A 22,662-nucleotide genomic window follows, 5' to 3' on the forward strand; every position below is an offset into this window, starting at 1 on the left:
GCCTGCCAGCACCTCAGGGTCAACGGCAGCTTCTCTGGGCCTCAGCCCTCAAGGTCTGACTCCACTCCTCTGGGAGGGCCTGGGGATCCTGGGGATTTTTAAGTGTCCCAGGGAACTCTGCTGAGCAGGCAGTATTGAAATGGCTGTTTTATTATAGCTGCCGGGTTCATATATGAGGGAAGGTTGTATCCTTTGTTCTCTGGTAAATTGTGAATCACACATCCATTTCAGTACTATTTGCTCTGTGGTGAAGTGTGACCCTGCTCAGAACAGGCCAAGGTGTTTGAGAATTTCGTCGTGCTTGCATCTCCAACTTCTTTTTTTGAAAACAGTGTCAGTTATATGTGTTAGCTATTTATACTTTAGATCTTAAAATATTTTTATTTCATGTTTTTGGTACAGACAGGCCTTATTTTTTTGCACTTCCCTTCGTTGTGCTTTGCAGATACTGCGTTTATCACGAATGGAAGGTCTGTGGCGACCCTGCAGGGAGCACGCGTGTCGCCGCCATTTTTCCAACAGCATTTGCTCACTTCCTCTGTGTTGCATTTTGGTAATTCTCACAAGTTTTCAAACTATCTCATTATTACGTGATGGTGATCTGTAATCTGTGATCTCTGATGTTAACTCTTGCTGTTGTTTTGGGACTTCACGAACCTCACCCACGTAAGACGTGACATAATCGATTGTTGAAATGACAACAAAGCATTTAGAATATTACATAACTTAGTTGATAAAGGGTTTGAGAGCATTGACTCGAACTGTGAAGGACGTTCTACTGTGGGTAAAATGCCATCAAACAGTATCGGACGCTAGAGGCCACCGATACGGCAGACTTCATTGTCTTATTTTAAGAAATGGCCACGGCCGCCCCATCCACAGCATCGGGGAAGGAGCCGCCACCAGCAAAAAGATTGACTCGCTAGGAATTCCCTGGCGGTCCAGTGGTTAGGACGACTTGGCGCTTTCACTGCTGAGGGCGCAGGTTCAATACCTGGTCGGGGAACTCAGATCCTGCCCCCCGCCCCCGCCCCCACCCCCCAAAAAAAAGATGGCTCGCTGAAGGCTCAGATGATGGTTAGCCTTTTTTAGCAATAAAGTGATTTTAATTAAGGCGTGTATGTTTTTTTAGACATAATGCTACTGCACACCTGGCAGACTACGGAACAGTGTAAACGTAACTTTTACATGTGACTTGCTTTACTGTGATATTCACTGTATTGAGGTGGTCTGAAACCCTCCCTACAATATCTCTGAGGTCTGCCTGTATAATTTCCTGGATCTAGATCATGCCTGTATACCTTGGCCATTTTTTTTTCTTTTTTTGTGAAAAGGAGAGTAAATAGTTCTTTGTTAGCAATGCTGTGTGTAAATAAGACTGCAAAGACTAATCATTCTCTCCCACGTTCCTTACTTTAACTTCATGTGTGTAACTATGTTTTAGATAAATATTTAAATACTCCCAAGGGAATATGAAACATTTTATTTATTTATTTAAACATCTTTGTTGGAGTATAATTGCTTTACAGTGATGTGTTAGTTTCTGCCGTACAGCAAAGTGAATCAGCTATATGTGCACGTATATCCCCATATCCCCTCGCCCTTGCGTCTCCCTCCCACCCTCCCTACCCCACCCCCTAGGTGGTCACAAGGCACCGAGCTGATCTCCCTGTGCTATGCTGATCTCCCTGTGCTAGGCTGATCTCCCTGTGCTATGCTGATCTCCCTGTGCTATGCGGCTGCTTCCCACTAGCTAGCTATTTTACATTTGGTAGTGTATGTAAGTCCATGCCACTCTCTTACTTCATCCCAGCTTACCCTTCCCCCTCCCCGTGTCCTCAAGTCCATTCTCTACGTCTGCGTCTTTATTCCTGTCCTGGCCCTAGGTTCATGAGAACTATTTTTATTTTTAGAGTCCAAATATATGTGTTAGCATATGGTATTTGTTTTTCTCTTTCTGACTTACTTCACTCTGTGTGACAGACTCTAGGTCCATCCACCTCACTACAAATAACTCAATTTCGTTTCTCTTTATGGCTGAGTAATATTCCATTGTATATATGTGCCACACCTTCTTTATCCATTTATCTGTTGACGGACACTTAGGTTGCTTCCATGTCCTCACTGTTGTAAATAGAGCTGCAGTGAACATTGTGGTACGTGACTCTTTTTGAATTATGGTTTTTTCAGGGTATATGCCCAGTAGTGGGATTGCTGGGTCATATGGTAGTTCTGTTTTTAGTTTCTTAAGGAACCTCCACACTGTTCTCTGTAGTGGCTGTATCAATTTACATTCCCACCAACAGTGTAAGAGGGTTCCCTTTCCTCTACACCCTGTCCAGCATTTATTGTTTGTAGATTTTTTGATGGCCATTCTGACCGGTGTGAGGTGATACCTCATTGTAGGTTTTTTTTTTTTTTTTTTTTTTTTTTGGTATGCGGGCCTCTCACTGTTGTGGCCTCCCCCGTTGCAGAGCACAGGCTCCGGATGCGCAGGCTCAGCGGCCATAGCTTACAGGCCCAGCCGCTCCGCGGCATGTGGGATCTTCCCAGACTGGGGCACGAACCCGTGTCCCCTGCATCGGCAGGCAGACTCTCAACCACTGCGCCACCAGGGAAGCCCTCATTGTAGTTTTGATTTGCATTTATCTAATGATTAGTGATGTTGAGCATCTTTTCATGTATTTGTTGGCAATCTGTATATATTCTTTGGAGAAATGTCTATTTAGGTCTTCTGCCCATTTTTTGGATTTTTTTTTTTTTGATATTGAGTTGCATTAGCTGCATGTATATTTTGGAGATTAATCCTTTATCAGTTGCTTCATTTGCAAATATTTTCTCCCATTCTGAGGGTTGTCTTTTCGTCTTTTTTATGGTTTCCTTTGCCGTGCAAAAGCTTTTAAGTTTCATTAGGTCCCATTTGTTTATTTTTGTTTATATTTCCCTTTCTTTAGGAGGTGGGTGAAAAAGGATCTTACTGTGATTTATGTCATAGAGTGTTCTGCCTGTGTTTTACTCTAAGAGTTTTATAGTGTCTGGCCTTACATTTAGGTCTTTAATCCATTTTGAGTTTATTTTTCTGTATGGTGTTAGGAAGTGTTCTAATTTCATTTTTTTACATGTAGCTGTCCAGTTTTCCCAGCACCACTTATTGAAGAGGCTGTCTTTTCTCCATTATATACTCTTGCCTCCTTTATCAAAGATTAGGTGACCATATGTGCGTGGGTTTATCTCTGGGCTTTCTATCCTCTTCCATTGATCTATATTTCTGTTTTTGTGCCATTACCATACTGTCTTGATTACTGTAACTTGGTAGTATAGTCTGAAGTCAGGAAGCCTTATTCCTCCAGCTCCATTTTTCTTTCTCAAGATTGTTTTGGCTGTTTGTGGTCTTCTGTGTTTCCATACAAATTGTGCAGTTTTTTGTTCTAGTTCTGTGAAAAATGCCATTGGTAGTTGATAGGGATTGGACTGAATCTGTAGATTGCTTTGGGTAGTACAGTCATTTTCGCTGTGTTGATTCTTCCAATCCAAGAACATGGTATATCTCTCCATCTGTATCATCTTTAATTTCTTTCATCAGTGTCTCATAGTTTTCTGCATACAGGTCTTTTGTCTCCTTAGGTAGGTTTATTCCTAGGTATTTTATTCTTTTTGTTGCAATGGTAAATGGGAGTGTTTCCTTAATTTCTCTTTCAGATTTTTCATCATTAGTATATAGGAATGCAAGAGATTTCTGTGCATTAATTTTGTATCCTGCTACTCTACCAAATTCATTGATTAGCTCTAGTAGTTTTCTGGTAGCATCTTTAGGATTCGCTATGTATAGTATCATGTCATCTGTAAACAGTGACAGTTTTACTTATTCTTTTCCAATTTGGATTCCTTTTACTTCTTTTTCTTCTCTGCTGTGGCTAAAACTTCCAAAACTATGTTGAATAATAGTGTGAGAGTGGGCAACCTTGTCTTGTTCCTGATCTTAGTGGAAATGGTTTCAGTTTTTCACCATTGAGAATGATGTTGGCTGTGGGTTTGTCATATATGGCCTTTATTATGTTGAGGTAGTTTCCCTCTGTGCCTACTTTCTGGAGAGTTTTTATCATAAATGGGTGTTGAATTTTGTCAAAAGCTTTTTCTGCATCTATTGAGATTATCATATGGTTTTTATCCTTCAATTTGTTCATATGGTGTCTCACAGTGATTGATTTGGGTATATTGAAGAATCCTTGCATTCCTGGCATCAACCCCACTTGATCATGGTGTATGATTCTTTTAATGTGCTGTTGGATTCTGTTTGGTAGTGTTTTGTTGAGGATCTTTGCATCTGTGTTCATCAGAGATACTGGCTTGTAGTTTTTTTGTGTGACATCTTTGTCTGGTTTTGGTATCAGGGTGATGGTGGCCCCGTAGAATGAGTTTGGAAGTATTCCTCTCTCTGCTATATTTTGGAAGAGTTTGAGAAGAATAGGTATTAGCTCTTCTCTAAATGTTTCATAGAATTCGCCTGTGGAGCCATCTGGTCCCGGGCTTTTGTTTGTTGAAAGATTTTTTTTTTTTTTTTTTGCGGTACGCGGGGCTCTCACTGTTGTGGCCTCTCCCATTGCGGAGCACAGGCTCCGGACGCGCAGGCTCAGCGGCCATGGCTCACGGGCCCAGCCGCTCTGCGACATGTGGGATCTTCCCGGACCGGGGCATGAACCTGTGTCCTCTGCATCAGCAGGCAGACTCTCAACCACTGCGCCACCAGGGAAGCCCTGTTGGAAGATTTTTAATCACAGTTTCAATTTCACTGCTTGTGATTGGTCTGTTTGTATTTCCTGTTTCTTCCTGGTTCAGTCTCGGAAGGTTGTGCTTTTCTAAGAATTTGTCCATTTCTTCCAGGTTGTTTATTTTATTGGCGTATAGCTGCTTGTAGTAATCTCTAATGATCCTTTGTATTTCTGCAGTGTCAGTTGTTACTTTTTCATTTCTAATTCTGTTGATTTGAGTCTTCTCCCTTTTTTTTTTTTGATTAGTGTGGCTAATGGTTTATCAATTTTGTTTATCTTCTCAGAGCCAGCTTTTAGTTTTACTGACCTTTGCTATTGTTTCGTTCATTTCTTTTTCATTGATTTCTGATCTGATCTTTATTATTTCTTTCCTTCTGCTAACTTTGGGTTTTGTTTATTCTTTCTCTAATTGCTTTAGGTGTAAGTTTAGGTTGTTTATTTGAGATTTTTCTTATTTCTTGAGGTAGGATTGTATTGGTATAAACTTCCCTCTTAGAACTGCTTTGGCTGCATCCCATAGGTTTTGGGTCATCGTGTTTTCATTGTCATTTGTTTTGAGGTATTTTTTGATTTCCTCTTTGATTTCTTCAGTGATCTCTTGGTTATTTAGCAGTGTATTGTTTAGCCTCCATGTGTTTGTGTTTTTTACAGTTTTTTTTCCTGTAATTGATATGTAGTCTCATAACGTTGTGGTTGGAAAAGATACTTGATACGATTTCAATTTTTTTAAATTTACCAAGGCTTGATTTGTGACCCAAGATATGGTCTATCCTGGAGAATGTTCCATGAGCACTTGAGAAGAAAGTGTATTCTGTTGTTATTGGATGGAATGTCCTATAAATATCAATTAAGTCCATCTTGTTTAATGTGTCATCTAAAGCTTGTGTTTCCTTATTTATTTTCATTTTGGATTATCTGTCCATTGGTGAAAGTGAGGTGTTAAAATCCCCTACTATAATTGTTACTGTTGATTTCCCCTTTTATGGCTGTTAGCATTTGCCTTATATATTGAGGTGCTCCTATGTTGAGTGCACAAATATTTACAGTTGTATCTTCTTGGATTAATCCCTTGATCATTATGTAGTGTCCTTCTTTGTCTCTTGTAATAGTCTTTATTTTAAAGTCTATTTTGTCTGATATGAGAATTGCTACTCCAGCTTTCTTTTGATTTCCGTTTGCGTGAAATATCTTTTTCCATCCCCTCACTTTCAGTCTGTATGTGTCCCTAGGTCTGAAGTGGGTCTCTTGTAGACAGCATATATGAGTCTTGTTTTTGTATCCATTCAGCCAGTCTGTGTCTTTTGGTTGGAGCATTTAATCCATTTACATTTAAGATAATTTTTTTAAATTTATTTTTTAATTTATTTTTGGCTGCATTGGGTCTTTGAGGGCAGGCTTTCTCTAGTTGCGGCGAGCAGAGGCTACTCTTCGTTGCGGTGCGCGGGCTTCTCGTTGCGGTGGCTTCTCTTGTGGAGCACAGTCTCTAGGTGTGCGGGCTTCAATAGTTGTGACACGTGGGCTCAGTAGTTGTGGCTCGCGGTTTCTAGAGCGCAGGCTCAGTAGTTGTAGCACACGGGCTTAGTTGCTCTGTGGCATGTGGGATCTTCCCGGACCAGGGCTCGAACCCCTGTCCCCTGCATTGGCAAGCAGATTCTTAACCACTGCGCCACCAGGGAAGCCCTAAAGTAATTATTGATATGTATGTTCCTATTACCATTTTCTGAATTGTTTTGGGTTTGTTATTGTGTGTCTTTTCCTTTTCTTGTGTTTCCTGCCTAGAGAAGTTCCTTTAGCATTTGTTGTGAAGCCGGTTTGGTGGTGCTGAATTCTCTTAACTTTTGCTTATCTGTAAAGGTTTCAATTTTTCCGTCAAATCTGAATGAGATCCTTGATGGGTAGAATAACCTAGGTTGTAGGTTTTTCCCTTTCATCACTTTAAATATGTCCTGCCATTCCCTTCTGGCTTGCAGAGTTTCCGCTGAAAAATCAGTTGTTAACCTTATGGGCATTCCCTTGTATGTTGTTTGTTGCTTTTCCCTTGCTGCTTTCAATATTTTTTCTTTGTATTTAATCTTTGATACTTTGATTAATATGTGTCTCTCAGCATGTTTCTCTTTGGGTTTATCCTGTGTGGTACTACTCTCTGTGCTTCCTGGACTTGATTGACTATTTCCTTCCCATGTTAGGGAAGTTTTTGACTATAATCTCTTCAAATATTTTCTCAGACCCTTTCTTTTTCTCTTTTCTTCTGGAAACCCCTGTAATTCGAATGTTGGTGCTTTAATGTTGTCCCAGAGGTCTCTGAGATTGTCTTCAATTCTTTCCATTCTTTTTTCTTTATGCTGCTCCCTGGCAGTTATTTCCACCATTTTATCTTCTGGCTCACTTATCCGTTCTTCTGCCTCAGTTATTCTGTTATTGATTCATCTTAGAGTATTTTAATTTCAATAGTTGTGTTGTTCATCACTGTTTGTTTGCTCTTTAGTTCTTATAGATCCTTTCTAAATGTTTCTCATATTTTCTCCATTCTGTTTCTGAGATTTTGGATCATCTTTTACTATCATTACACTAAATTCTTTTTCAGGTAGGTTACCTGTTTTGTTTTTATTTATTTGACCTTGTAGGTTTTTACCTTGCTCCTTCGTCTGAAACAAATTTTTTTGTCTTCTTTTTTTATTTTTGATGGTTGGTGCTGTATTCCTGTCTTACTGATTGTTTGTCCTGAGACGTCCAGCACTGGAGTTTGCAGGCAGTTGGATAGAGCTGGGTCTTGGTGCTGAGATGAGGACCTCCGGGAGGCCTCACTCTGATTGATATTGAATATCTGATTGATATTCCTCAGAGGTCTAAGGTTTTCTGTTAGTCCAGCGGTTTGGACTTGGAGCTCCCACCATAGGAGCTCCGGCCCGACCTCCCACCTGGGAACCAAGATTCCCCAAGCATTGTGGCGCAATAAGAAAAATTAAAAAAAAGAAGAAGAAAGAAAAAAAGGAGCAGTACAATATAAAAGAATAAAAAACAAAATAAAATTAGAGAGATAAAAAATATATTAGGAAAAATAAAACTATAATGGAAACAACCGGTCGCTGGGGGTTCCTCCTGTCCCCTTAGGTGTCTGTGGTCCCCCACCGGTGCCTGGTAGGTGCTCTTAGTTGTGAGGAGGTGCGAATTCCACGTCCTTCTAGTATGCCATCTTGACTCCACCCTCCTGAAACATTATTTTAATATTTTACAACCCATTCCTCCCTTTTCCTGCCTGTAGGAACCATGAGCCTGTGCACTTGTCCTATAGCTAAAAACTGGTGTTGAGGCTGGGTCTTCCTGCAGGTTAACCACTTCCTGTGGGCTCATTTGTCGCCCCCGTGGGTGCTCCGAGGTGCAGGGCTGTTACTGTGCCTTCATTCCTGAGGGGTGTTCTTGGATGGAGAGCCCTGGGCCTGGAGTCCTCCCACCTCCCTCAGCCCCCTGCTCCCCTGTAGCAGCACACCCTTTTCCTCTGGCTCCTCTGAAGAATTTCTCCTTATATTCAGTTTTCAGCAGTTTGCCTGTGATATGTGTGGGTGTGATTTTCTTTTATATTTCCTGTTTTGGGGGGGCGGTGCTGGGCTTCTTCAAATTGTAAGTTTATGTCTTTCACCAAATTTGGGGAAGTTTGAGCTGTTAGGTTTTCACATATTTTCTCTGTCCTTCCTCTCCTGGGACCCCAGTGGTACACACGCTACCACCTTTGGTGTACCACAGCCTTGCCTGACTTTCCTCCCTTCAGAATGGGTGGGCCGTGTTGTTCCCTGTTCTTCTCAGCTCCAGCTCCCTGTCCAGTCCACGCAGTGCCTGTTCTACCTCAGAAGCTGTTTTTCATTTCTAGGGTTTCCCTCTGCTCGTTTCGTGTCACTTTCTCTGCTGAGATTTCCTCTCTTTCTGTTCATTAGGAGCATATTTTCTGTTTGGTCGTGAGAGCATGGTTACAGTTGCTGTGTTGAAATCTCAGCAAATGAACGTGTTCATCATCACCAGGATCACCTCAGGGCCCGTCTTCATTGGCCGTCTCTTTTTTTCCTTGGGTATAGGTTAGGTTATGTTTTCCTGTTTCTTTTTTTATTACTAGTTTAATTAACTAATTAATTTTTGGCTGTGTTGGGTCTTTGTTGCTGCATGCGGGCTTTTGTCTGGTTGTGGCGAGCAGGGGCTACTCTTCATTGTGGTGCATGACCTTTTTCATTGTGGTGGCTTCTCTTGTTGCGGAGCACGGGCTCTAGGCGTGTGGGCTTTAGTAGCTGTGGCTCGTGGGCTCTAGAGCGCAGGCTCAGTAGTTGTGGCACATGGGCTTAGTTGCTCTGCGGCATGTGGGATCTTCCTGGACCAGGGCTCGAACCCGTGTCCCTTGCACTGGCAGGCGGATTCTTAACCACTGCACCACCAGGGAAGTCTTTCCTGTTTCTAATTTGAATAATTTGGGCTTGTGACCCGGACATTGTGGGTGGTATGTTGTAGTCACTGGATTCTGTTGTATTCTCAGTAGAGTGTTGGTTTTGCAGAGAGGGGATGTGTTTTAGGGGCAGTGAGCTTGTCTGCGCTGGAAGTTCGGCTCAGCCTCTCCTACAGTGGGCAGGAGGCCGCTGGAGTGCTGCAGTGGGTGCAGAGTTCACGTGAGGATGTGCCACCCCCTGCCCCCATTCCCCCCTCACTTCCCAGCAGCTGCGTTTGCCCAGGCTGCTCCCTGCTCTGCGTGGCTCTCAGTATCAAAGCCGGAGCAGGACCAGTGGTCTCGCCTGTCCTGTGCTGCCTGGACATTGTCTCCAAACAGTGCTGGTGGGAGGCGTGGTCTGACGGTGGCTGCGCAGACATTACCAGGAGTGGACTCTGCCTGGCTTCCTGAAAGCTGAGAGGTCATTGGGCTACCTAGAAAATAGATTTGTGCAGAGTGCACCGTGTTGGCCGTTCACCAGCGGACGGACATCTGGGCGTTGAGGGGCCAGCGTGTGTGTGTGCGTGCGCGTGCACCAGTTTGCACCTGGGACCTGCAGACCATCTCCCACAGCGGTGTGTGCTGGGCCTGTTCTCCCATGCTTGGGATCATCTCTCTGTTCTTTCCCTTTTGAATCATTAACAGCACATCCAGGGTGAATGAAGGGGTTATCGTGCACTGGGATGGGAACTGAGGCGCCTGGGGGATTAGTAACTGGAAGCCCGTTGGAAGGATCTGGTGACCCATGTTCCATTGTCCGACTCTTGGTCATGGAATATTCATCAGACGCTCGCTGAGAGCGCTCTCAGGGTGGCGCCTTCCCCCAGAGCCTGTGCTGGACCTACGAGTGGTCTGGGGTGATATGGGAGGAGGGTGCAGCCACTTGGGCGAGGTCACTGAGCTCGCTAGCCTGGCAGGTTTAGGCGATGCCACTGTTGGTGGGTGACGGGAGCGCGGGGCACCACACTCCTCCCAGCCCTGAGTGATAACCCGTCTCTGGGCAGGGCTGGGCTCTCCTGGGACTGCCAGTGGGACTTCTGTGCGGCTCTGGGGGTGGAGCCTTGCGCCCCATGGGGCACATTCCTCGCTCTGGCACGCGTGTGTCGGTACTGACCTTTTGATCCGTGTTTTAGTACAAGTGCTGGGGTAGTGAGGAAACTGAAGAGAATCGAAAAGGTGTCCACACAGGCGCCTGTATACACAAATCCACGGCAGTGTGCGTCACGGGAGCCAGAAAGTGGGAAGGATCCAAGCCCTTGCGCTGCTGGGTGGGTGGACACGCATGATGGCAGCGCAGCCAAGCACTGACACGCTGCAGCGTCCGTCATAAGGAGGCCAGCGGGGTGTGCACACAGACCCTGTCAGACAGGCCCTGAGAAGCCTGCGGGAGAGGCTGCCTAGAGAAGGGCCTCAGCGAAGGGGGATCCCGAGGGGAGCCCGCGGTGCCCCCGCCAGTGTGGCTGGTCCTGGGAGGAGCCGGGGGTCCCGGGGGCTGGAGGTGTTCACCCTCCCACCCCCGGCGGCTCTCACCTGCGCCCATGCCATCTGGCCCATCTAGGCCTTAGGCGCCTCGGCGCTCTTCTTCGGTGGCCAGCCCCAGAGCAAGCGAGAGGCCTGCGAGGGGCCCTCCCAGGGGACCCATGGGTGCTCCTGCCCACGGGGGGCAGCGCTGCACATGGGCAGTGAGCCCCGGCCCTGCAGGAGCTGGAAGGCACCAGCGCGCTCACCTGGACGAGGGCACGGAGGGGGGTCAAATGAGTGGAGTTATGTGAAGCGCTGTGGCAGGTGCCTGGGGGGAGGCCCCGGCGTGGCCTGTCACCTGCTGGGCCCCGGCTCTGTGATGTGTGCGGTGTGGGGAAGGAGAATGGCTGCCCGGGCCAGTAATGAACCCGGGCCACGTGGAGGTGGATGGGAGGGGCCCAACAGGCACGGTTCCTGGGGCGGCCAGGCCCTTTCTGCTGTGGGTGCCAGTGGGGCCCCCAGCGTGGGTGGCTGTGCTGGGCGGGGCTCCTGGGCTCCCCGGTCACGGCAGCGTGGGACCGAGGTGGACCTGTCGCCCCTGGCCATGCGGGCTGAGGGATGGGCCTTTGGCGCTGGGACGTGGGATCTCTTCTGGGCTTGCAGTTTCTCTCGTTCACAGCTGGTTAAAGGGCTAAACTGGAGGACTAAGAACTTTTCCGTGTCTTAATGCTCTGTGTTGGAATGGTTACTCTTTTTTTTCTAAGTTTTAAAACTTTTCATCATAGAAACTGTCAGATATACACACGAGTAGGGGAAGCAGAATCCCGCAGCTCAGTGTGCCTGCTTCAGGCTAGATCAGCCCAGGCCACTCCTGTTCTCTCGCGGCCCCCTGCCCCTTGGGAGGAGAGCTTTGGGGGATCCCAGGCAGCTTATTGCACTGACAGGGCTTTTCAGGATAACAGCCTTGTTATCATTCACATACCATTCAGCTCCCCCCTTTAATATGTGTAATTCAGTGGTTTTTAGTATAGTCACAGAGTTCTGTTGAATTCCAGAGCATTCCATCAACCTCCCTCTCCCCTCCCCCAGCCCCTGACAACCAGGACTCCCCTCTGCCTCTCTGGACGTTTCATCTAAATGGAATTGCACACCGTGTGACCTCTTGTGTCTGGCTTCTTTAGGTTTTAGCCAGACACTTGCAACTTTTCAATTTTTTTTTCCTTTTAGGCAAAATATATCTCTCAGTGCATTGATGAAATCAAGCAAGAGCTGAAGCAGGACAACATTGCAGTGAAAGCAAATGCGGTCTGCAAGCTGACCTACGTGAGTGCCGGGCCGCTCGCTCTGTCAGGCCGGCTCAGGCTCCAGCATCCCCCTGTTGTCTGTCCATCCGTCCCACCATCACTGATGGACACCATCCACTCCAGGCGTCAGCCTGGGGGCACACGCCGGGCTGACTTGGGGTGGAGGGCGAGGCATGCGTGAGGATCACGTGGCACAGGGCAAGCTGGGGCCCCATCCAGTGGGCCTTTCCCACATGGAGGGGCGGGAGCGCCCCTGCTTTCACGACTGCCCTGCGGGCTGGGCCCCGAAACCTGGTGGGTGGAGCCCTGCAGTCCCTGGTCGGGGTGTGAGCCTGGGCCAGGCACCCCATGCTGGCCTCCCCTGGTCAGAGAAGGGAGATGAACGGCCTGCCCGTTTACCGGTCCTCGTGGGGACTTTTAACCCATGTAACGCTGGTATTTTCAACTGCGGGTGTTTATTTATCAGGGGCATTATTTTAGTGTGTTATTAACCTGTCACTTTGGTTTTAAATGTGAAGACTCACCTGTCAGAAAAAGAAATGAATCTCCCCAGAGTGTATGGGGGTGGGGAGCTGGGGCAGGTGCGTGAGAATCGGCCTCTTTCCTCCGCAGCTGCAGATGCTAGGATATGACATCAGCTGGGCTGCCTTCAACATCATAGAAGTGATGAGCGCCTCCAAGTTCACATTCAAGGTGAAGGGAACCAGCTCGCTCTGGGGCCTGAGCCCTGTGGGTGGGGTCCTGGGGGAGGAGGGCGTCCGTCCTGTGACGCAGGCCATGCTGAGAAGGCACACAGTGACAGACACCAGCGACCCATTCCCATCACCACTTCTGTCCAGTTAGGTCTTAGCACTATTGCATCACGTTTTTCTTTCCATTTTAAGTAGTGTCAGTGAAATTCGGGTTTGTAGGGTTGGTTATGTGTTTCATAATACAGATTAAATTTGTGACTCTTCAAAAAAATAAGCAGACACTGATCATCTCCCCGAGAGGCCACCACTTGTCATTTGTCCCAGTGTCTCTTAGGACCCTCTGAGCGTTTTTTCTTGGCGTCTCAGCGATCCTACTCATGCGCAGTTTGGGACATTGTGTTCTTCTTACTTGATATCGTAACGAATAAGCATGTCCTCTGCTTTAGTAAATGTTCTGAAAAGCGGTTTTCAGTGCCCACGGCCCATTTGGGGGCGTCCCGTGGCTTTCCTGGCTTGGCTCAGTTCTCCTTGGGAACACACACCCTGCGGCAGCTGAGGCTGTGTCCTGCCGACGGGTCACTGCCGAGGGCGGGTTCCCGTCCTCCTGAAGGACACAGTTGTCCTGCCTGCCGGTTACTCTTGGTGAAGAAACGAAATGCCGTATTTGCCAAGATTGGGCCAGTGCTCTGCACGTGTGTTTAAGTATCACATGCACGTGCAGGTGTGACTTTAGGTTACACTCGGCCTGAGTTTAGGCGCTTGTGATGACTGACTCCGTCAGGCCGTAACAGCAGCTCCCGCTGCCAAGAAGGCAGTGAGGATGCACACGTTAGCGACAGGACGTGCTTGGCAACCCCTGAAATACACTGTGCGCCAGAGACCATACGCCTGGGACAGGGAGAGGGGTGCCCTCCTCCTGGTTTGTGACGGGCCGGCTGCTTGGCGTGAAGCTCAGGAGGGCTGGGTGCTTCCCCGAGGACGCCCAGTCCCCTTGTCACTCACCCCTGACGTCTCCATTTGTTCCACTCACAGCGAATCGGCTACCTCGCTGCTTCCCAGTGCTTTCATGAAGGGACCGACGTCATCATGCTGACCACCAACCAGATCCGCAAGGTAGGCCCCTCCTGCGGGAGCAGGTTAGCGGGCAGATGGACAGCCTTCTGCGATCCTCGGAAATGGGAAAAGGGACGGCGGGGCACGTGGGGCTTTCCTCTCTCGTTTTCCCCCCTCGGCGACGGGGGCTGCCCCCTCGGTCACTCCTTTTTTCAGCCCCTTTCCCCTCTTTTGGGGGCGCCTGCTGAGGGATCGCCCCTCCCAGCGTGGGGGCCTTTGTGCCCACTGAGTCTTGTGAGTCGGACCAGGTGCGTCTCTCGGCCCCGTGTGGTATTCTATGCTCTTCAGTGAGAGCACTGAGTAGTCAGCTCCTCCTTGGCCTCAGGACTTCGAGTATCTCTTGTCTCCCGCCTCGCTGCAAGTGGTCAGAGCGGGTGTCAGAGGCACCCTTTCCCACCCCAGACCCCACATCAGACCCTGTGGCCCGGGGCTCTCAGACAGCTGGCACCAGGGTTGGGGTAGAGCTGTTGTGGTTGCCCCGCAGGTGGCTGGTGTCGGGGCTCCAAGTGGGCGCTGCAGGGCAGGCTGCAGGGCTCCTCTTCATTGCAGTGCGTGGGCTTCTCATGGCGGTGGCCTCTCTTGTTGCGGAGCACGGGCTCTAGGTGTGCAGGCTTCAGTAGTTGTGGGCTCAGTAGTTGTGGCTCGCGGGCTCTAGAATGCAGGCTCAGTTGTGGCGCCCGGGCTTAGTTGCTCCGCGGCATGTGGGATCTTCCCAGACCAGGGCTCGAACCCGTGTCCCCTGCATTGGCAGGCGGATTCTTAACTACTGCACCACCTGGGAAGTCCCTGGAAGATTAACTCTTAAAAGGTCTCTCAGTGTATCTTTTACCACATGTGTGAAGTTTGGGGAGGTTCCTCTATGTAAACAGAGTCCTCTCTTTGTGCTGAGATGGGGCTTCCGCATCAGTTTTAGCGGGAGCACAGGCGAGTGATGTCAGAGGCTAGGGCAGATGTGCACTTCCTGTGGCTGCTTTTCCTGCTCCCCTGAGGGGTGGAGCTCTGGTGGAAACTTCTCTCCGCTTTGGGGAGGGGCCCAGAGGAGTCACCCCTGGCTGTAGTAGGGGAGACACCCCAATAGAAGCAGAGGTTCTGGGGTTCCACCCTGGGCGGCCCCCACTCTATGCCTTTGGGCGGTCGGAGCCCGTCTGGCTGCACCATTTCCTCGGCCCTTGGGTTCTCCCATAGGGAAGCCATGGGTGGCACTGGCTCTGCCCTATTGCACCCCTGGAGTGAGGGGCGGACCCAAGACAGCCCTCCCCTTAGAGCCGTCCTGGCTCTTGCTCGGTGACAGAGCATGGAGCTGGCTGCTTGTGAGTCCTCGTCCAAGCCCGTCTCCAGACCCAGAGCAGGACTGGCGGGCGCAGCTGGGACCCAGTGAGGCGCAGTGGGCGCCTGCCTCTAACCCTCTCCCTCCCTTTCCAGGACCTGAGCAGCCCCAGCCAGTACGACACTGGCGTTGCGCTGACTGGCCTGTCCTGTTTTGTTACCCCAGATCTTGCCAGAGACTTGGCCAACGACATCATGACACTGGTGAGTCTGGGAGCGTGACCGCCCCCCTTGGCTTTTGCTCCTTGACGTGCCTGGAAAACCGAGGTTGTAATGTCACGTTGAGGGCACTTGGGTGGACGGAAACGGCCTGGGTCCCCAGGATGAGCTGGGACACCGAGTCACCGTCTCCCTTTCTATCACCTGGTGGGGCCCAGCATTCACACCTCACCTCCTCTGAAATGGTCCTGCTGGGGAGGGGCGGGGTCTGGCTGGGGACGATGGCCTGTCGTGAGCGCATGACCCATCAGCTGTGTTCTGAGGCATGGGTGGTGATGGCAGTGGTCTTGGCAGGCAGCGTGGTCAGGTGGTTCTCTGGCGAGGGAAATTTTTAGTTTCATCTGAGCAAATCTGTTGTCTGGGGCCCAGTCCATCCAAAAGGCAGAAACCCCAGCCAGCCTTGATCTCCAAGGTGGGCAAGAACTTTGTTCTGAAGTGTGGACGTGCTCTTGGAAATCACAATCCTCGACTCCAATAAAAATTAATTTAAAAAATAAAAACAAAATTGGAATTGACCCTAAAAAAAAAAACAAAAAAAAAAACGGAAAGAAATCACAGCCCTCAGAGGGTTGCCTGCACGCCAGATTCTCCATGATTGGGAGGCTTCCCCCCTGCAGCCACGATAAAGCAGCGTGGAAGGGTGGCATGTTCCTCCCAGGAGGGTTCTGTCCGTACGTGGCCCGTTCTCCGTGCAGATGGTCAGGTCTTGGCTCGCGGTCTAGAGGGCTTTGGGTACACGCAACTTCTAGATCCCAGGCCAGCATAGCACGGCCCGGGCTGCATCCAGTCACCGCCTGCTATGAATGGTTTGTCCATACATGGCCCTGCCCCTTCGTCCACACAGTGGGCTTCCCACAGCAAGGGCAGAGTCAGATGGAGACTCTGGCCTGCGAAGCCAACAGTGTTGATCTTCAGGCCCTCTTCGGGAAGTGTGAGGAGCTCTCTAGGTGAAAGCGGTCACGAGTCCACAGGGGGGCGGTAGTGAGCTATCACGATGAGTCTCGGTGCCAGGTCATGGGGGCAGGGGTGGCTTCCTTAGGGCCAGGCTGCCTGGGGCTCTGACAGGTGAGGAGTGTGCCCACCTGCAGACGAGAGGCCCTCCTGGCCGGAGCACGGTCCCGAAGAAGGACAGGAGCTCCAGGGGTGCAGTGCAGAGGTGTGGAGGGGGCTGAGGCCCCGGGTGAGGGGCACTGCTCTGGGGACAGGTCTTGGTGGCCCTAAGAGTCCGAGGCCAATGTTGACAGGTGGAGGCTCTCTCCAGCGTGACCTTCCATTTGGGGCCCCCCTCCCTCATTCTGTCCCTCAGTGCGCCCCAGTGAGTCCAGGAGGCCGGTCTCAGCCTTCAGAGGGCAAGCTGGGGTCATGGACTCAGGGAGGCAGGTTTTGATTCCGTCCAAGACACTGTTGTGTAATCCCTGGACTGGAGGGGGGCGCAGTGGAGTAAACCTGCAGGCCGGTCTCAGAGGCCAGAAGCCAGATGAGCTGGAGAGAGGGTTATCCTCCAGGTGATGGAGGCGAGACGCGGGCAGGTGTGGGAGGGGAGGGGAGAGGAGGCGAGTCGGGGGAGCAGGGGGTGCGGGAAGGACTGGGGAGGGGTGGGCGCAGTGGTGTCAGCAGGGAGACTTGACACCCTCTGCCCCTGCAGATGTCGCACACCAAGCCGTACATCCGGAAGAAGGCTGTGCTGATCATGTACAAGGTGTTCCTGAAGTACCCTGAGTCTCTGCGCCCTGCCTTTCCCCGCCTGAAGGAGAAGCTGGAGGACCCCGATCCTGGTTTGTTGACTTGAGTTAAGAAGGGGCCCGTGTGGGGCCGTGATGCTCCACCAGCGTCTGTGAAGGCTTGGAGGAGGGGGGTACTAGGTCCCAGGACCCCGTCCTAGCCCTCCCCCATAGGGCACCTTCTTACTTTCTGGCAGCACGAGATGCCAGGTTTGCTTTCTACTTTCCCGCCAGTCCTGGAATCCGCCGTTTCTCCAAACAGCTCTAGTTTTGTTAGCTGGTGTGGGATTTAGAAACCAAGACCACTGGGTGTGCTTATTTCTGCCAGCTGTCATTGCCTCCAGGCCGTAGCAGACACCACACTCGCTCACTGGGGAGGCCTCTCTGTCCGCATGTTCACAGTCTCGTGTTTATTCTGCTGCCTTGATTGGCAGTCCCACACCACAGGGTTCACTCCTGCCTCCGCCTATCCTTTTCTGTAACTCCTTCCGGAGAGACCCCGGGCCATGCAGATGTAAAACAGCTTCTCCAAACCTTTGCTTGTCTCGGGAGAATCTGCTGTGCATCGCAGAGGATCACAGGGTGTGGAGCGTCGTGGTTAGGGTCAGGAGCCGAGGGGCAGGCGAGGCAGGCTGGGGGCATGAGTGGGGGCAGCCCCGGGGGGAGGCGGACAGAGCACCTGGAGTGACTTTGATCCTGCTGGGGACACACCCCGAGGGTCCGGCCTGCTCTGGAGGGCGCCTCCATGCTGATGGCGTCCCTCTCTTCACAGGGGTCCAGTCGGCGGCAGTCAACGTCATCTGTGAGCTGGCCAGACGTAACCCCAAGAACTACCTTTCCCTCGCTCCGCTCTTCTTCAAGCTCATGACCTCCTCCACCAACAACTGGGTCCTCATTAAGATTATCAAACTGGCAAGTGTCGCCCCTGGGGTGTCCTGGGCATGCCAGCCAGCAGAGCCCCGGGCTGCCGTCCCACCCCTGCTTCGGGTGACCACTGGCCTCTCTTGTCCCCTAGTTTGGTGCTCTGACCCCCTTGGAGCCAAGGTTGGGTAAGAAGCTGATTGAGCCTCTCACCAACCTGATCCACAGGTAGGGCTTGGGGCGGGCGTGGGAGGGGTGCCCTAAGGAGGGGCGGGTGGAGGGGCACCCAGGCCTGAGGGCCTGCCGCCGCCAGGAGCCGCGTCTCTGGGTTCTCCCTTCCTCAGTTTGCAGACAGCACATTCAAGACAGGAGGGAGAGGGAATTCCTTGGCGGTCCAGTGGTTAGGACTCCCGAGTTCTCACTGCCGAGGTCCCGGGTTCAATCCCTGGTTGGGGAACTAAAGTCTCACAAGCCGTGCAGCCCGCCAGAAGTAGACAGACAGACAGATAGATAGGCAGGCAATGGGGATATATTTTAAGAATAAAAAAAGGATGGAGAAAGCTATCCCAGCCAGTCTCTGGTTCACAAGTAGACCTCAGCAGTCTAACTGAAGAGCCCTAGGTGAGTGTGTCACCGCCCAGTTCTGGAATGTTCTAGGAGCTTCTACACGACTTCAGGTGCCTTCAGGTGGTTGAATTGTGGGGGCCAAGCTTCAGGTGCCAGGAAATTCTGCTCCTGGGGTCCCCTGGGAAGTGGCCAAGGGCTTGGGACGTTGCTGATTTTAAACAAATCACCAGTCACCGGGTTTATAGTAGCTTGTGGTTTTCAGAGCATTTACGAGAAGCCATCAGTCCTGTGACCGTTCACGTGGACTGCCTCTGGTGGCCCGTGCTGTCGGGTTTGGGGGATTTGGGCCTGAGAACATCACTGTGAGAATTTCAGAGTGGAGTGGACGTGCCAGGTGCCCACCCTGGTCGTCCTGGGCTGTGCTCACTGTGGCCCTGGACGCCCCCGAGGGATGACATGGGGCACGACTCCGTGTTCTTCCTGCCTGCGCGTGGCCAGGCCTACTCCCTGTCCCAGTGGAGCCGGCCGGCAGGGTCTGGGCTGGAGGAGAGAGGCCTTTGGGGAACTTGGCTTCTCTTCATGGGAGTCGCAGAATCAGAAGGTTATTCGTGCGTGGGCTGCAGTGGCGGGAGCATTTCAGTTCGCTTTTGAGGGCTAGAAGGGGTGCTTCTGTCCCTTGGAGCAATCTGATGGCCTCACTGCCCAGGGTGGGGTGTCACCGGCATGGCCTTCAGACCCGAGGCTTCCTGGGCTCCGCATTTCCTCAGAGGTGGTGCCCCCAGGGGTCTCGGTGGGGTGACCGGGAGGCAGGCGGCCCTGTCTTCCTGGCTCCTATGTTTCCTTCTCTAGCACGTCTGCCATGTCCCTTCTGTACGAGTGTGTCAACACCGTCATCGCAGGTGAGCACCGGGGTGACCTCTTCTGGAGCAGGGAGCTGTCGCTGGCAGGGGAGCTGGTCCCCGGGCCTCACCAGAACCTTGTTCCCAGCTGGGAAGCTGTTTGGCCCGGCCCATCTGCAGCCCCTTTGGAAGTGTCAGCTCGGACACGGTTGCAGCCAGAGCCATTGCCAACCTCGGGCTCCAGTGATAAACACTGCACCCTGGTATCTGCCACACCCACCAGCAAGACCGCTTTTCATGAGCATTTTAAAGCAAATCTCAGGCCGCTTCCCCTGTGGCGTCTTTAGCATAGGACCTGCAACCAGGAGAGTTCTCGAGAGGGAATCGGCACGTGCTCCCCAAAGGGTCTCGTGGAGTCCGTTAGTTACAGTCAGACCGCCTGGTGACTTGTCCCTGCAGCCCAGTTTCCTGTAGATAGGCAGAGGGAGTTGGTGGCCCAAGGGTTCAGCTTCTTGCTGCCTGCCTGTCCCTGCCCTAAACTGTCGGATGCTCCTCACAGCCCGTGGGCAGCCTTAAGTTCAGTGAAGCCCAGGAAACTGGCCCGGGGTCTACGCTCGTGACTGCTGTGTGGGCTGTGAGTGTCGCTGAGGGTCAGCAACAGTGAAAGGGAGAGGAAGGGCGAGTGTGGGGCTTGGGAGCAGGGCAGGCTGGCCAGAGAGTGGTCCCTGAGTCTGGAAAGGTCCATGGGGAGGGCCAAGGTGTGGCAGGATCGCAGATGGCCCTGGTTATGGGCAGAGGGAGTGGGGATGCAGACGGGAGGTAGGCCTGGTCCATCGTGCGTCGCGGGGCCAGCGGGTCTCAGCTGAGGGCTGGCCCACAGACCTGCCCTGGACAAGGACCCCTGGTGCCCGGGGCCTGTGGTCTGCTCTCTTGGTCGCAGAGACCCAGCCTGAGGTTCTCACTGGGGCTGGTCACGCGGGGCCCTCACCCCAGTCATCTGTTTCAGTGCTCATCTCTCTGTCGTCTGGCATGCCCAACCATAGTGCCAGCATCCAGGTATGTCATGGGACCAGGGGCTCCTCTCCTAGGCCCCAGGGACTCTGCCATTGGTTTAGAAGATGTGACGAGTGGCATCTCCCCTCTTTACAGCTCTGTGTTCAGAAACTGAGGATATTAATAGAAGACTCCGATCAGAACTGTGAGTTGCTCCCTCTGCAGGCCCTGCAGGCCCTGCGCCCTAGACCTCCGCAAGTGAGGGCTCGTCCCCGCCCGAGAGGAGAGTGGGCCTGGCATGGCTGGCAGATTCCTCCCCGGGTACAGCCCCCTCGTCTGCACGGCGGGCTCCTTCCAGCCGGCATCTCAGGGTGTCGCTCGGCCGTGTCCACTGGAAAGGTCTTTAAGCTCTGGGCCCTGTGCCCACATCCACGGGGAGTTGGGACCCGGTTGCAGGGAGGAGCCGGGGAGGCCGGCGGAAGCACAGTTGAGACATAAAGGGCGAGCTCAGCCCCGGTAGGAGCAGGCTGGGCGTGGAGGAAAGTCCCTGCGGGCATGCTGCAGGCACCCCCGGCGGTTAATCAGATGGGGTGGTGCGTGGGGCTCCTGACGAGCGAGGGGGAGCTGCTGTACGTCTTGCTCGTGTGCCAACTCGTGCACTTCCTTCAGCCGACAAGTGCTGTCGAGGGTTCCAGCCAGTCACACGCCCCTGCTGCCAGGACCACGGTGGAGAGCGCTTCTGAGGGCCTGGTCATGTGGGCTGCTCAGTTTTTGTTTTTCGTTTTTTTTTGTTTTTTTTTGTCTGCGCCTTGTGGCTGCTGGGATCCTAGTACCCCAACCAGACCAGGGATTGATCCTGGGCCCTTACAGTGGAAGTGCGGAATCCCAACCACTGGACAGCCAGGGAATTAATTCCCTGGCTGCTCATTTTGAATCCAGGTCTGTTTGTTTTGAGAGGAGTTGCCGAACTTTTCCTGGAAAGGGCCAGATAGTAATTCTTGTCAGCTTTGCAGGCTGTGTGGTCTCTGCCACTGTAGCGTAGAAGCCTGGCGGGTGTAGACCACAGGCCTGTCGTGTGCCAGTAACGCTGCCCTAGAGACGGGCTGCGACCCAATCTAGATGACGGTGCGTTGGGCTGCTTGAGGTGGGCAACGAGGTGGGCCTGGTGCCTGTGAGACGTGGGCCGACGGGGTCCAGGTGGTTTGGGGTGGGGCTGCAGGCCCGGCCTCGCTCTCAGAACTTCGTCCACGTCTGAGCGCTGCGCTGTCTCTGCAGTGAAGTACCTGGGGCTCCTGGCCATGTCCAAGATCCTGAGGACACACCCCAAGTCCGTGCAGGCGCACAAGGATCTTGTCCTACAGTGCCTGGACGACAAGGACGAGTCCATCCGGCTGCGGGCCCTCGACCTCCTGTACGGCATGGTACGTGCCCACCCTGCCACCTGGCCGCCCCGCTGGCCCACCCTGCCCCTCCCTCACCAGCCGCCCCCCCTCCAGGTGTCCAAGAAGAACCTGATGGAGATCGTCAAGAAGCTGATGACCCACGTGGACAAGGCCGAGGGCACGACCTACCGCGACGAGCTGCTCACCAAGATCATTGACATCTGCAGCCAGTCCAACTACCAGCACATCACCAACTTCGAGTGGTGCGGCCCGCAGCCCAGCGTGCAGGCGGGTGGGCGGGCAGGCGGGGGCGCTGCCCTCACGGGCTCTGTCCCGCAGGTACATCAGCATCCTGGTGGAGCTGACCCGACTGGAGGGCACCCGCCACGGCCACCTCATCGCCGCCCAGATGCTGGATGTGGCCATCCGCGTGAAGGCCATCCGCCGGTTTGCCGTGTCACAGATGTCCACGCTGCTTGACAGCGCCCACCTGGTGGCCAGCAGCACCCAGCGCAGCGGCATCTGCGAGGTGCTCTACGCGGCCGCCTGGATCTGCGGGGAGTTCTCTGAGTGAGTGGGGGCCAGGGGCCTGCTGCTCCCCAGGGGAAGCGGGTGTGCCCGCCAGACCCCAGTCCCGGCAGCCGCCCCGCCCACCCGCCCACCTCCTCTCTCCCGCCCTCATTGGGCAACAGCCGCTCTCGCGGCAAACGTCTCCCGTCACGGGGAGCGGTGAGAGGTCCACCAGCCGCTGGCCCAGCCTTCCTCCCCTCCTCACTGCTGCAGCCACAGGTCGACCGTTGCCAAATCCAGGCCGTTGATAGCTTTCCTCTCCTTTTTCTCGACTGCTTTGTGCGGCTGCGCTGTGACTGTCATGCCATTGCTGTGGTTTCTCCCTTCACATCCCCTCCCTCAGCACCTGGCATCGGGTGGAGGCTTGCAGGGCTGGCGCC

The 22,662-nt window shown here is 52.4% G+C and overlaps 1 protein-coding gene across 8 annotated transcripts in view; it reads left to right on the forward strand.

Annotated features, from left to right (window-relative positions):
* AP3D1 (adaptor related protein complex 3 subunit delta 1) overlaps positions 1-22,662 on the forward strand; it is a 45,756-nt gene that overhangs the window by 10,106 nt on the left and 12,988 nt on the right. For all 8 annotated transcript variants that reach the window (XM_032626085.1, XM_032626089.1, XM_032626086.1 and 5 more), the window contains exons 2-14: positions 11,923-12,018; positions 12,612-12,692; positions 13,724-13,804; positions 15,227-15,334; positions 16,995-17,124; positions 17,843-17,982; positions 18,086-18,159; positions 19,348-19,397; positions 20,344-20,393; positions 20,487-20,535; positions 21,606-21,751; positions 21,827-21,975; positions 22,052-22,282. In XM_032626085.1, coding sequence (XP_032481976.1) covers positions 11,923-12,018; positions 12,612-12,692; positions 13,724-13,804; positions 15,227-15,334; positions 16,995-17,124; positions 17,843-17,982; positions 18,086-18,159; positions 19,348-19,397; positions 20,344-20,393; positions 20,487-20,535; positions 21,606-21,751; positions 21,827-21,975; positions 22,052-22,282 — 1,385 coding nt within the window. The remainder of the gene's footprint in view (positions 1-11,922; positions 12,019-12,611; positions 12,693-13,723; positions 13,805-15,226; positions 15,335-16,994; positions 17,125-17,842; positions 17,983-18,085; positions 18,160-19,347; positions 19,398-20,343; positions 20,394-20,486; positions 20,536-21,605; positions 21,752-21,826; positions 21,976-22,051; positions 22,283-22,662) is intronic.

Source organism: Phocoena sinus, chromosome 3, assembly GCF_008692025.1.
Source record: "Phocoena sinus isolate mPhoSin1 chromosome 3, mPhoSin1.pri, whole genome shotgun sequence".
NCBI lineage: Eukaryota > Metazoa > Chordata > Mammalia > Artiodactyla > Phocoenidae > Phocoena > Phocoena sinus.